A 13,213-nucleotide genomic window follows, 5' to 3' on the forward strand; every position below is an offset into this window, starting at 1 on the left:
AGTGAAATGAGCTGAGACCTTGGCAGACGGAGGAGCATCAGGCTAAAACAAAATATCTCACTGGGTTTTTTTTTTTTTACTCTTTCTCTCTGCCCTGGTTTGCCATTTACCATATCTTACTTTCTATAAAGGGGAGGTCTGCACACTTGGGTTATTAAATTATGTCAGCTACAGAATTTTTTTTCTCTCCCTCCTTCATGATCTATAAGGAGCTACATACTTGAGTTATTAAATCAGTTTTATTTATAAAATCAATTATACTCCCTCCACTTGCTGTCTTTCAGTCTCTCTTGCTATTTGTTTTCGCTTCCCTCCCCTTCCAGCTCAGTCTTTTTTTATTGACTCTCCTGGGACTCGTTCTCTTCAGCTCTTTATCGCCTCTCCTTCTCTCGTCTTATCTTGTCTCGTTGCCTCGCTCTCCAACTCTCTGGAGAGCCTGGCAGATTGTTTCAGTGCATGAGACCAGATAATCACTCTGCAGTCATTATGTCAGCTATTCTATTCTATTCTCCTTTTTCTCTCTTCTCCTTTCCTGTGTCTGCTGGAGCTGTATTGATGTGAAGAAGTGCTTGGTCTTTGCAGTTGGACATTGTTCACTAAAGCCTCAGATTTCTGACAAACTGAGCAACAAAACAGAAACACTCTTTCTATTGATTATCTTTTATGAGTGGAGTTTCTTTGTCTGTACATCATGGGTACAGCTAGACATTTCATGTTCCCAGTGGATGATGCAGCGATCAGTACACACTTAGAAAATCTTGTATAAATAAGCAGAAGCTCCACAACATTTTATCTGAATATTTGCCATTCCTAAAGTAAATGAATGAAATCCTAATGTAGTCTTTGTAAAGTGTCACACAATCATGTGCAAACTTTACTGTGCTGTGCCAGTCTTACGCCTGTTAATATTTTAGTTTTTGTGTTGTCGTCATTGCTGGTACATGTAGACTGTTCTTGGAGTCTTTTTAGACAGATTAAGTCTGCAGGACTTCAGCTAGACTAAACACAAGATTTCAGGGTTTTAAAAAGAGTTGACCAGGGCCAAACACGTGGGTCCAGCCATCTTGTTCAGATCCAACAATGCTGATTTTGAAATCGGAAAATTCCGTCTGAAAGTGGAGCAAGATTCCTGCCAAGGAATGCCTTGTGCCTTGAAGCGAGCCCATAACATTTGAGAGATTGATGTTACCTGAGAGACATTTATGTCTTTGGTGTTTTGTGTGTGTGTGTGTGTGTGTCTGTGTGTGTGTGTGTCCGTTTTTCAGACAGAGAGAAATTAACTGATGTAGAGGAAAAAAATGAGTCTCCAGGAAAGCCTTTGTAGGGTAACACTGAAAGTGTAATGTTGAGATGGCTAAAAGGATACTTTATAGAAAATATTCTAGTGATGTTTCTTGAATGTATGCTTCCACGCGTTGCTTCCATATATTTAATATGCTCTAATCTGTCTCAGTGGTTTACACAGTAGTCTTCATTTGTTCACCTTACACCACATTTAGATTGAGAGACCACATGTAAAACACTTACAGTTATAGAAAGTTAATCCGTAAGGCTGAAATCATTTTACCACTGCACAGTCACATTCTAAATTTTTTTTTCCCCAAATATATAAACATATACTATATAAACAACTCTCCTCTGCTGCTTTCCAATGTTCTACGTGTCTTGGCTGTTCAAGCATGACAGTATATTGACCATGTCTATTCTCTGGAGATGGTCTGAATCTTTGTGTGTGTGAGCTCATCACAAAGGGGAAAGAAGAGTCATAGAAGATTGTGTTACTTTGAACACGTCATTTCAAAGGAATGAAATTCCCTCTGTTGACTGATTGTGTTCTCTGTGAAGTAATTTTACTATTTTGTGTTATTATTTGATACCTCCTCAGACTCTGCTATCTCCTATCTCTGTATGTATGTTTCAGGTGGAGTGGATACAGCAGCAGGTGGTGAAGAGGAGGATCAAGAGGGATTACAAACCATCCCCACCCCTTTCTCTGTCAAGCCCCGCCCACAGCAGCCTGGCACAGAACAACATATTCTATAATGACGCCAAGTGGAGCAGTATGTGGTACATTGTGAGTACACAACTCCCTTTCTCTTTGTGGGTTTACAGCACCATAACTTCCAAGGAAAATAGATCCCATTACAATTTAGTCAAGTCTATACTGTGCTCATCTATTCCTCTCAGAGGATTGTGTGCTGTTATTCGCCCACATTTATCCAGTTTGTGGGTCAAAGGTCAGCTGAGGTCGTGCCATGATCCTGATCACTGCAGGATCAGTGCAGTTGAGGGATTTGTGTGTGTTTTACCGAATGAAGGAGTAGAAAAGCCATAGTTATGAATTTTTTGGCCATTCCTCCATTTGAAAAGAGACAAGTTAGGGTCGCAGGAAGATATTCTGTGTTTATTCATAAATATGTGCACACACAGGTAGAAATATATGTGCCTCTGTGTTCCTGCATTTCGAAATCATTTCTTGGAGATGGGCAGTTTTGTGCAGCGCTTGTTTGTGCGTGCGCACACACACACACACACACACACACACACACACACACACACACACACACACACACACTCGGTGCTTTCAAATTCACATTGCAGAGATTTGCAGGCTTATCACAAGTGTTTGCAAACACCCTCAGATCATTGCTCTTTTAGTTCTGTATCTGTGTGTGTGTGGTTGAGAGTCCTCGGCTCTGTCAATTGTTAACTTAGTACAGATAAATTCTAATACTTTGACCGGAGGTTTTTAACATATTTTTCTAGCTTTAGGACAGAACTCTTTGAACTTGGTTCTTGGTGTGTTTTCAAGTTAAAATAGAAAAAACTGCCTCCACCGGTCATTTCAAGTCAAGTTACCTGGCATAGCCTATGGTAAAAAGTAACATTAAGTAGTATCAGTGATTCAGTCATGAGTTTGATTTTCATATTGGAATCACATTGAAGTTGTATAGAAACTGTAACACTTGGCTCAGATTTTAGTGACTTGTGAGAAGTCCATAGTAAAATAGCTCTAAAGTGAGTGAAGTGATTTATTTTAGGTTGACAATTGCATATCTAAATGTCCCTTTGACAGTCAAACAAATAACAGCTTATAGCACATGCACTGTCCTTGGACACCACAATATGTTGAAACCTAATCAGACATCTGATAACATAACCACATAAATCAACTGTGGGACTATAACTGTATTATTGTAAGAAATGTTTACAAGTTTTGTGAGTGGTTGGGAGCTAGCGGAGTTTACAATTAAGCGCTTATGGACCTGAGAAGGGAAGCTAGGTGGATAAAAAGAAAAGGGAGTTTCCTCTGGTCTTTGGTCTCATTTTGTCTTTGCGTATTTCAAATTAACCATTTTGCATGAGTATGGGCTCTTTATTTGAATAGTGAAATAAGACGTAATGTCTTTAGGTTGAGGTAATTTTTTTCAGTGTTAACAATATTATTGTTGAATCAGGCTATCTGAGTTTTACTTAGAATTTTTTTAACAGTCATGACTTTAGCTTGTTTGGACTGTGATATTGAGAAATGGTAATGTTAATGCTTATCGTAAGTTACGAGAAAAAAATATCGTCACGTGGATACACTCATAAACTTGTACGTTTATCTACAAGACCCTGATGGATTCACCCCCTTCATGTGTTTTCCTTCTTCTACTTTATCACCCTCTACCCCTTCACCTCCTGCCTCCATCTCTCCAGCACTGTAATGATGATGTCCACAACTGCCAGTCGGACATGAACATCATGGGGGCTTGGAAGAGGGGCTACACGGGAAAAGACGTGGTGGTGACTATACTAGATGACGGCATCGAGAGGAACCACCCAGACCTCTCTCAGAACTACGTGAGTGTGTATGTATGCGCGTGTAGGGCTATGACTGGCTCTTTGTGTGACAGTGCGAAGGCATGATGGGTGTTGGATGGCTGCAGCTAACAATGATTTTCATTATTGATTAATCTCTTGATCATTTGATCAATTTGATTCATTTGTCAACATCAGAAAACAGTGAAAATGTCCATCACAATCACATATCTTGTTTGATTTAAATCCCAAAAATATTTAGCGTCTGTGCATTTGTGTGTGCGTGGCTATCACTGTGCCTGATTCAGAATTAACAAGTAGTCACACATGTGTGACAGGATTACAGTAGTCTGATTACAAATATATCAACTGTGATGATCTTTTTTGGGAAAAGAAAATTTAGATCAAAGATTTAATAGAAATTATATTTTGTACATTGGAGTTTATTGTCCATTTTAGGCCATAACTAAGTCGTGTTACAGAAAGCAAGAAGTTCATGCTCCAGAAGTCAAATGATCAACTAGATAGTGATACCAGTTGTAGTTTTGATCAACTAACCCTGTGTCACTGATTACATTTTGAAGGGCAGCTTTCTTAACCCCATGGGTGTGCTGGTATGTTGTATGTACATGTTACTTTTTTTCTGTGGCTACATGTGCATGCTGAGTTATGTCTACCTCAGACCAAGGCCAGATAGTTAGAGTAACTTCTTGGCCTCAGGCAGCAGGTAAGGCCATCAATCAACTGTGCAGATAAAACGATTCACACCCTGTTTGGCAGTGCCTGCACTGCTGTTATTAGCTACTCTTAATGCCTGGATTTGTTTATGCCGAAGGGTGAGCAGTGTGGCAGATTGAGTTAGCTCTGATTGCATTCGATTTACAAAACTGTTGTGAGTGATGCTAATGTGAACTGTTTGATTGGGTTGGAGAAGCTTCTTGGCGTTCTACAAGTCTATTATCCACACACACAAACACGGGTAGTGTTGGATCTACTTTTAAAATGAATTTTCTTGTTTACCTGATGTTTTCTCTCCTCTGATCATTTTGGGGTTTGATGTACTTGTTTTGACCTCTGTGTCTCCTCCAGGACCCTCAAGCAAGCTTCGATGTCAACGGCAACGACATGGATCCCATGCCTCGATATGACGCAACCAACGAGAACAAGTAAGACAAAAAACTATTCAAAATCTAGTGAGAGAGAGAAATAAGATTTTAATGGGTCACAGTGAGATTCAGGTAAAAATGAGCACGACCCTTTAGTGTTTAGGGGTAAGAGTGCTTTTCTGTGTGTCAGTGTCTTTCTGATTGATTTTTACCAGAAGCAATGGGCCTCAATATGTTTGTATTTGCTGAGTTCTGACCTTGTTGTGGGTGCGATGAGTTACATTAGTGCATTTGATTGTGACATTTGTGGGTGGGTTGTGGTTTTTCTGTTTTGAAGAATTGATGTGTATATGTGTGTGTGCGTGTGTGTAAGAGGGGGGGAAAAAAAGAGACTTGCTTGTCCAAGCACTTGTCTTGTGCCAGTTTGGCTTAGTGAGTGATTTTTGGTGTTTGTTTGGCTGCAGCAGCCCGACTGCCTTGGCAGTGGCTCAGTCCCTGCTGGTAATGCATTGTCTTAAAGAGACATGAGGCTTACACATGCAGCTTAATGAGCTGGTTGCCTTTTAAGGCTGAACTCAAAGTGGACTATTATGTTATGTGTGTGGACAGAACCCTGTTTACCATCTTTGACTTTTCGTATTACTATACGTTTTACAACAAATTCTCCTATGGGATTAACAAACTGAAGATTATATCAGTTGAATCAAAACATGGCGATCATGTGTCTCATCAGAGCTGAATAAATGTGAAAGGTTTGCGTGAGGTGGTCGGCAAGTTAAAACTGGTCATCATGCCTGAAAGGTGAGAAGCACACAGTCTGATGGATTTCTGTGGAATAACACTAACATGAGCTACATCTGGCAAACTGCGGATTGTTGTCAAACTTTGTGTTGTTGGGCAACAAGAATGACATAGTGCTTGTGGATTTTAATCTGGCGTTGTCTGTGTGTACAAGTGGCTCTAACAGCTGTGCTTTGCATTTAAGCAGGAGGAAAAAAGCAATTATGTTTTCCCTGCATACAGTTCTCTGAAATGACACATTTGGATGAATCAGCATCTATTGCTTTACCACTGCAGTTAGTTGTATCTGCTGATAATCCATCCTACCCACTTCAGATTTAAAAGGACAATATGACAAAAGAAATTGTGAAAATTCCTGTAATGTCTGAGTCAGATGTCCATTTGTTAAAAGAAAGAAAGAAAGAGACAAAAGTGAAAAAAGTGCTGATAGAATCTTCTGACAGGTTTGTAATATACTGTTTATGTTTTTGGATTTTTTGGTTTCTCTACCTGCTATTTGAAAGTATCAGATTTACTATCACATCTACAAAAAATCTCTCTTCATCTTCTTGAAAATTGATACTCACTAGAACCTTCTTAACTGTCACTGTTAGCACTGTGTAACAATAACTGACTTTGAGAAAAAGCAAATGTAATTTTTGGTATCCATCTCGAAATAGATGTAGGCAGCCTCAAATGTTCCCCAGTGATCTGTTATATTAAAACCTGTGGGGGAAATGCAGATTAAAAAAAAAAAAAAATCTACCAGAAACACACTGAAAACAACATAAACTAAACTGAAATAGGATTTTAAAATATCCGACATTATAGCAGGCAAATTTCACAAAGAACCAACAAATAGGCAGGGGAGAAATATGCAGGGCTATGAGAAAAATCAGATGTGTACCACACAGTCAGATGTGAGTGTAAGTTTCAGAAAGTTAAAAAGTCTGTTTTTTTTCTGTTTCTGTTTTTGCATTTGATTAATTGTAGTGTATGTGAGTGTGTATTGTTCCCACCAGCTATCATCTGTTGCACAAATATTATATGGCTCTGGCTGAAACACAGAGATCCCTGAGTGACTGTGATACAGATGTGTAGAAAATGGAAAATACAGGCAAACACAAAGAGCGGAAAGACGGCTGGACAGACAATTTTATGGATTAGTGGAGTGAAGTGAACTGAGCGAAGACTGTTGAAGCATTTTAAAGGAGGGAGTCAGCAGTTTGGCTCATTAACTGTGATAAAGGGGCCTATCACGGATTTGCAGCCATAATATGTTATACATAGTTTCTTTTGTGTTAGCTTTTCTGTAAACTTGTGAGGTTATTCCAACTCCACAGAGGATAAAAGGAGGGGTTTCCACATTTATACAAATGGTGTCTATAAATCTAATGTCTAAACTAGCTGTGAATTTAGTGGAAAGAGATGAGAAGGATGATGATTTTTAAAATTTTTTTATTGCAGTTGCCAAGCACAGATGTTCCCGTATACACCTCACCTAAGTGATGCATCTATATCTTTTTAAACCTTTGATCATGCTGTTCAATAAATGTTGACCAGGAATCATCAGGTTACTGTGAAATGGATCTTCTACCATCTGAGTGCTTCCCTGGACTTAAAAACTTCCCCGTGTCTTCCCCGGGGGTTTCGATAGCTAGATGCTGGGTTTCCATGGCAGCGGTCAGAGCTGTTTCCGGGGGGTGTTGTGATGCAGATGTTCTCTGCAGGAGGTGCGTGTGCGTGTGAGTGTGTTTGTGCCGATCCTGAAAGTGGTGTTTTTGAGGAGGCGGAGGACGCAAACATACTTATGTTTGTTTACGCTGGTCGCTGACCCGGGCCGATTGTCACCACTGCAGTTACTGGTGGAATGTTACCCTGTTGTGTGTGTGTGTGTGTGTGTGTGTGTGTGTGTGTGTATATAACACGTGTTTAAATAGTTGTTAGAGTAGTGTGAGTAGTCAAGATTATCACTGATGTTGGACACTGTTTCGGCCGTCATTGTTTTTGTGTGTTAATGTTTGTGTGTAATTAGGGAGCACAGTGCTTGCATGCTGCACTCAGATTACAAACAAGGTCCAAACTGTGCCTGTGTGTGTTGTACATTTTGGGACCACTGGCATTGAGGAACCTGTCCTGACAGCATTACAAATGTTCAAATGCATCTACTGTTCTCTGTCTATGAGGAAAAAACTATAGTTGTTACATTTGTAACACTTTTTGCACTTAAACCGTTATGTTTGTGATTATTTGAACAGGAACGTACACATTCATCTGTAAAGATGTGTGTTTATGTGTCCTTGCTTTCCACTTCAAAAGCTGCATATCTGTCTGCTAGTTTGTGTGCTCTGCTGCTTGTGTATACATTTGTTTGTGTTAACCTTGTCCATGACATCCTCTCACCCGGGCACATGGTGTGCGTGTGTGTGTACGCGCGTTCGTGCGTGTGTGTGTTTAGATCTGTGTAATAAGCTGTTCATTCCTGTTCTTTCCTCAGGCACGGGACACGGTGTGCGGGCGAAGTTGCTGCAGCCGCAAACAACTCCCACTGCATTGTGGGAATTGCCTACAATGCCAGAATAGGAGGTGAGTGACTGGTTATAATTGTCTGGTTCCTGAAACAGTATTTATCATCAGTTCCTGACATGTTTCTGTTTATTCAGCATAGTTATGTTATAGCTTGTGTTATAAGTATGTGTATGTCAGTGTAATTAAGGCTTGATAAAGACTAATGCATAACATTTGAAAAGAAACAGTCTGAAAAGATGCTGAGAACTACCAAGGTTGAACATGTACTTATCAGCTCCTGCTGTTAATGCGGTGATGTCCAAACTATGTAAAATCATTCCAGCAGTTTAGTTTAACTAAAAAAAACATCTCTGTCTTTATTGGTTGATCATGTCTCACACAACACAGTGTTGTGATTAACATGTCATCATGGTGATGTCTGACTGCCTCCGTGCGCTTGCTTTTTTTTTGTTTTTTTGTTTTTTACAAATGCATCAACTAAAAAGTGTGATTGAAGCTTAAATGATACGAACCTCATATTTACTTTAGAGTAGATCTGATAAGCTTTCGAAGGACCTAATTGAACAAATTTACATATTAAAGAGGAATAACATTTTTATTGAAGTATAACTCTTAAATACTTGCTAATTAACTGCCTAATTAACCTAATTAATGACTTAATTAGCCTGTCTGTTTTTAATTGATCATGGTAATTATGACAAGAAATCAAGCAGCTTTAGTGGCTGCGCATTAAACTTTTTTTAGCAAGTTCTGTAGAAATGCATGCGAGATAGATTTGTTATGCATGTATTAGTATTATTACTGTGTTCGTGTTCCAGGTGTGCGAATGCTGGATGGAGATGTAACAGACATGGTGGAGGCCAAGTCTCTGAGCCTCCAGCCGCAGCACATCGACATCTACAGTGCCAGCTGGGGGCCTGATGATGATGGAAAGACTGTGGATGGACCAGCGTCTCTGGCCAGGCAGGCTTTCGAGAATGGCATCCGCATGGTGGGCACATGCACGCGTCCCTTGCACACACATTTACATACAGAAACGTGTACAAGTAAACAAGTGCTTTACTGTCCAGCCAGTACTGTGACATCGGTATTCATATGGTGGGGCAAGATATAAACACACACTCAAAGCAGATGTGTATGTTTCATGCTCATATACTCGTATCCTAAACCCTTCTCTGGCTATCTCTACATGTGAGAGTCCTCCAGACATTAGAGAGCCCCCCCTCCCCCCCAAGTCTATCGGCATATATTTATTTACATATTCATAGCTTATTTTGCATAACGACAAGCTGGCGCTGTGTTGTTGGCTGAGTGGAGTGGAAAAGCTATAACAAAGGTTAACAGGGGTGAAGTCATTTACTGGTCACAACTCACACAACCACACATACATCTACACATTTACAAAGTTATTCACAAAGTTTGCTACAACTGGCTTTCTGCCATTTGGTTAAGCAGATGTAGACCTTGAAGGAGGCGAGAGAGAGATCCAGACAGGGAGGGGAGTCCGTGGTGAGGGATATGTGCATCTCAGAGTTTTCAGATTGAACACTTTGACTGGGAGGCTGCGAGCCTGTGGCATGTTACAAAAAATAGGAACGAGAGAGAAGAGAAAAAAGGACTGACAGGTTGGTAGCGTGAGTAGAGAGTCCCCGTCGCTCCTGACAGTCTGGCCTTTTAAGATGACAGAGGTGAGGGAGATATCTGTCCAACTGGTACGAGTTAGGCATGTGTATGTGCTTGCATGCCCTCATGCTGTTCTGTTTGTGTGTGTGTGTGTGTGTGTGTGTGTGTGTGTGTGTGTGTGTGTGTGTGTGTGTGTGTGTGTGTGTGTGTGTGTGAAGCTGAGTGGAGATGGCATGCTTGTGAGTGTAACATGTACCTATGTGACACTCTGAAGAGACAGTTTATCACAAAGAGCTGAGGTGTTAGAGACATCACTGACAGCTGTGGAGAGGGTTGCACTCTGGCTTGTGTTGCTGTATGTGGGAAATACTGAAACAGGGTTTTTCTTCTTGTTTTTTGTGTGTTTCCTGGCTATATTTTGTGATATATGTAAGAAGAATAGAAAATATGCTTCTGCATGTTGCTTATGCATGTTTTCAGTTATATATATATATATATATATATATATATATATATATATCTCAATCATAACAGTAATGTTCACCAAAATATTTCTTTAAACTCTGTTTTAGATGTTTTTTTCCCTACTTTTTTCTGCTTTAATGATTTTCAGTTTACTGCAGTTAGTTAGATAAATGACCAACAATGAATCAATCATTTTTATATAGATTCATTTTTTGATTAATTCATTAATCCTACTCTCCCCTTTGTGCTCTCTACTCACTGTGTCCTCCTCTTTCTTTGTGCCCTTCTTTCTTTCGCTAACTGCTCTTCAAAGCGCTCTCCATCGCTCTCATCTGTCAGCGTTAGCTCCTCTCTCATCCCCCTCTCACTCTGAGGGGCTCCACTTTCTTATCGCTGCCTGACAGAAGCCCCCTTTTGAAGAACTCCAAACTATCTTTTATTCCTGTATATGTGTGTGTGAGAGAGAGAGAGAGAGAGAGAGAGAGAGAGAGAGAGAGAGAGAGAGAGAGAGAGAGAGAGAGAGAGAGAGAGAGAGAGAGAGAGAGAGAGAGAGAGAGAGACTGTAACAGTGTGAATAGCAGTGTCAGTCAACTCGTCAGATATATTTTTCGCTGACTCCTGGCTGAACTTTTTCTTTGCAACTCGGTCGGTCATCACCAACACAGTGACTCCCTCTGTGTCTCCATCAGATCCAGGGTTTAGATCATCTGTAGCTTTGCCAATTCTGAAAGTACAATGTCAAAATAAAATCGTGAAAGGCATTTGACTTGTAGGTTTCCAGCGAAAAGTAATTGAGACTGAATATTGAATTAATTGGTGTCTTTATTCACACTTGGAGTTCACTCTTGCCCTGGCCTCTCCATTAGCAAGATCCTTCAAATACATCTGGAATAAGTGTTTTTTTTTTTTAAAGTTAGACCTAGATTTGAATATTAAACAGCTGCCTGGCTACACATGTAATGAGCCTCAGTTATAACAAACCTCCATATGTGTGCAGTGTTTAGCCAAAACTTGGTAAAACACAAAACATGCACATAAAATCACTGTAAAAACTCTTAAAAGTCTCGCTGTGCACAAAATATATTTGCTATATGTATATGTTGTTTAAAACATTTCTTTCATGTCTTTACATGCCATATTTGTGACTTTATTGTTTTGCTTCTTATTATGAATGTTGACTGTGTGTGGTGCTTTGATGTTTTACTTTCATTCTTCAAATACAGATAACACCATAAAACTTTCAAAATAAAGTCATAAAAAGACTGAGCAAAACAACAGTACTAGTATGTACAAAGAAAATAATTAAACAACAGGGAGCATAGTAAACGGAGGATACGACCAGAAGGATGCAACAAAATGAAAATATTGAATGAATAAGAGTAAAGGGCGGTAAGAGCAAGAGCAAGGCAGATCAAAACACATGTATTGCCAGAAAACATACAAACAAACTGAATTATACAAACAAAACAAACTTTTGAAAGACTTTTGAATGACTTAACTATTCATCAACCATCTCTTATCCATAAAGAGCTGTAGTCTGTTGAAAGTGAGGCCTAACTTCATTTGAAGAAGGCTTTTTATTGTAAGAAAATTGAGATACTGAAAATGTGCCAGATGTGTTCAAGGAGAAAGTGTGGGTAGATTTTTGGCTGTCTGTATGTGCATCTTTTTAAAATGTCTTTACTGACTTACTGCTGATGGTATTCATTTGGTTCCAGAAATAGACTAAGCCTGATGTCATTCAGTAAATGAACTTCTCTTCTCTGCTGCAGTGATGTGAGGAGAAACAGAAATTCACCTCACTCAGTCCAATGGGAGAAAAAAAAAACTCAATAACACAGCATGGCACTCAGAAATGGCATCATTTCAAAGGAAAAAAACCCCACTATATTTTGGCCAGTTAAAACATTATGATTACTAAACTTGGATCAAATCACATCAGATCTGTTGCCAGACACACTCAGGACTGCTGAAGACTTACACTGTCTTGCTGCCTACTGATTTTCTTTGGCACATTTGCTATTGATGGTATTGATCTTTCATTCTTTATGCAGTGATTTCTGCACACTGAACACAGAACCTGTTACTACCCTCCTGATGGACGTTAAAAGAGCATTCAAAAATTAGGCCAAAGCAAAGTTGGTGAGCAGTAATTACCTCTAAGTACTAAGACAAATCTGCAAGCTCTAAAATGTATCCTATCTGTATCTTCTCTTTTCAGGGGAGGAAGGGCCGTGGCTCCATCTTTGTGTGGGCTTCAGGCAATGGCGGGCGCAGCAGAGATCACTGCTCCTGTGACGGCTACACCAACTCCATCTACACCATCTCCATCTCCAGCACAGCTGAGAGCGGACGAAAGCCCTGGTATCTGGAGGAATGCTCGTCCACACTAACCACCACCTACAGCAGCGGGGAGAACTACGACCGAAAGATTGTAAGGACTGATGTGTGCGTTTGTGTGTGCGTGCTTTTGTGTCTGTGGTAGATTTTGAGAACCCATGCCTATCGCACACACTAATGCGAGTGTATTAGTTCTTGAAAGCACCAATGGCCTAATTTTGTAGGAAAGCCAGAATGCTTTTGTGCTCCTCACTGATGTCCAAGTTGTATCTGTGGTGTTTTGTGCTTAATTGAATTTGGGGCAGGATGTCTGTTCTCCAGCTGTAAATAAGTGACATGAACTAAAAGAGGAAAGGTTGGTCTCTCTGTCCCAGGTAACCGTTAATTTACACTGAAGACTGTCCATGTTTTGATTTGGAGCTTGAAAAAATTAAAAAGTTTGCGTATAGACTGTATAATTACAGTAAGAGTACAGCATGATACAACATGGCATTAACTGGGCCGTGTTTGTGTATGTGCATGCTTGTGGGACCAGTGGTGTGACCTGGATTGACCCAAATTGACCA

The 13,213-nt window shown here is 39.9% G+C and overlaps 1 protein-coding gene across 3 annotated transcripts in view; it reads left to right on the forward strand.

Annotated features, from left to right (window-relative positions):
* pcsk5b (proprotein convertase subtilisin/kexin type 5b) overlaps positions 1–13,213 on the forward strand; it is a 74,446-nt gene that overhangs the window by 12,666 nt on the left and 48,567 nt on the right. For all 3 annotated transcript variants that reach the window (XM_071483053.1, XM_071483054.1, XM_071483056.1), the window contains exons 3-8: positions 1,922–2,074; positions 3,703–3,846; positions 4,894–4,970; positions 8,188–8,276; positions 9,038–9,210; positions 12,529–12,741. In XM_071483053.1, coding sequence (XP_071339154.1) covers positions 1,922–2,074; positions 3,703–3,846; positions 4,894–4,970; positions 8,188–8,276; positions 9,038–9,210; positions 12,529–12,741 — 849 coding nt within the window. The remainder of the gene's footprint in view (positions 1–1,921; positions 2,075–3,702; positions 3,847–4,893; positions 4,971–8,187; positions 8,277–9,037; positions 9,211–12,528; positions 12,742–13,213) is intronic.

The sequence above is a fragment of the Trachinotus anak genome, unplaced genomic scaffold (assembly GCF_046630095.1).
Source record: "Trachinotus anak isolate AG129_WGS33_773 ecotype Australia unplaced genomic scaffold, CSIRO_AGI_Tana_v1 ptg000008l, whole genome shotgun sequence".
In the NCBI taxonomy this organism is placed as follows: Eukaryota; Metazoa; Chordata; class Actinopteri; order Carangiformes; family Carangidae; genus Trachinotus; species Trachinotus anak.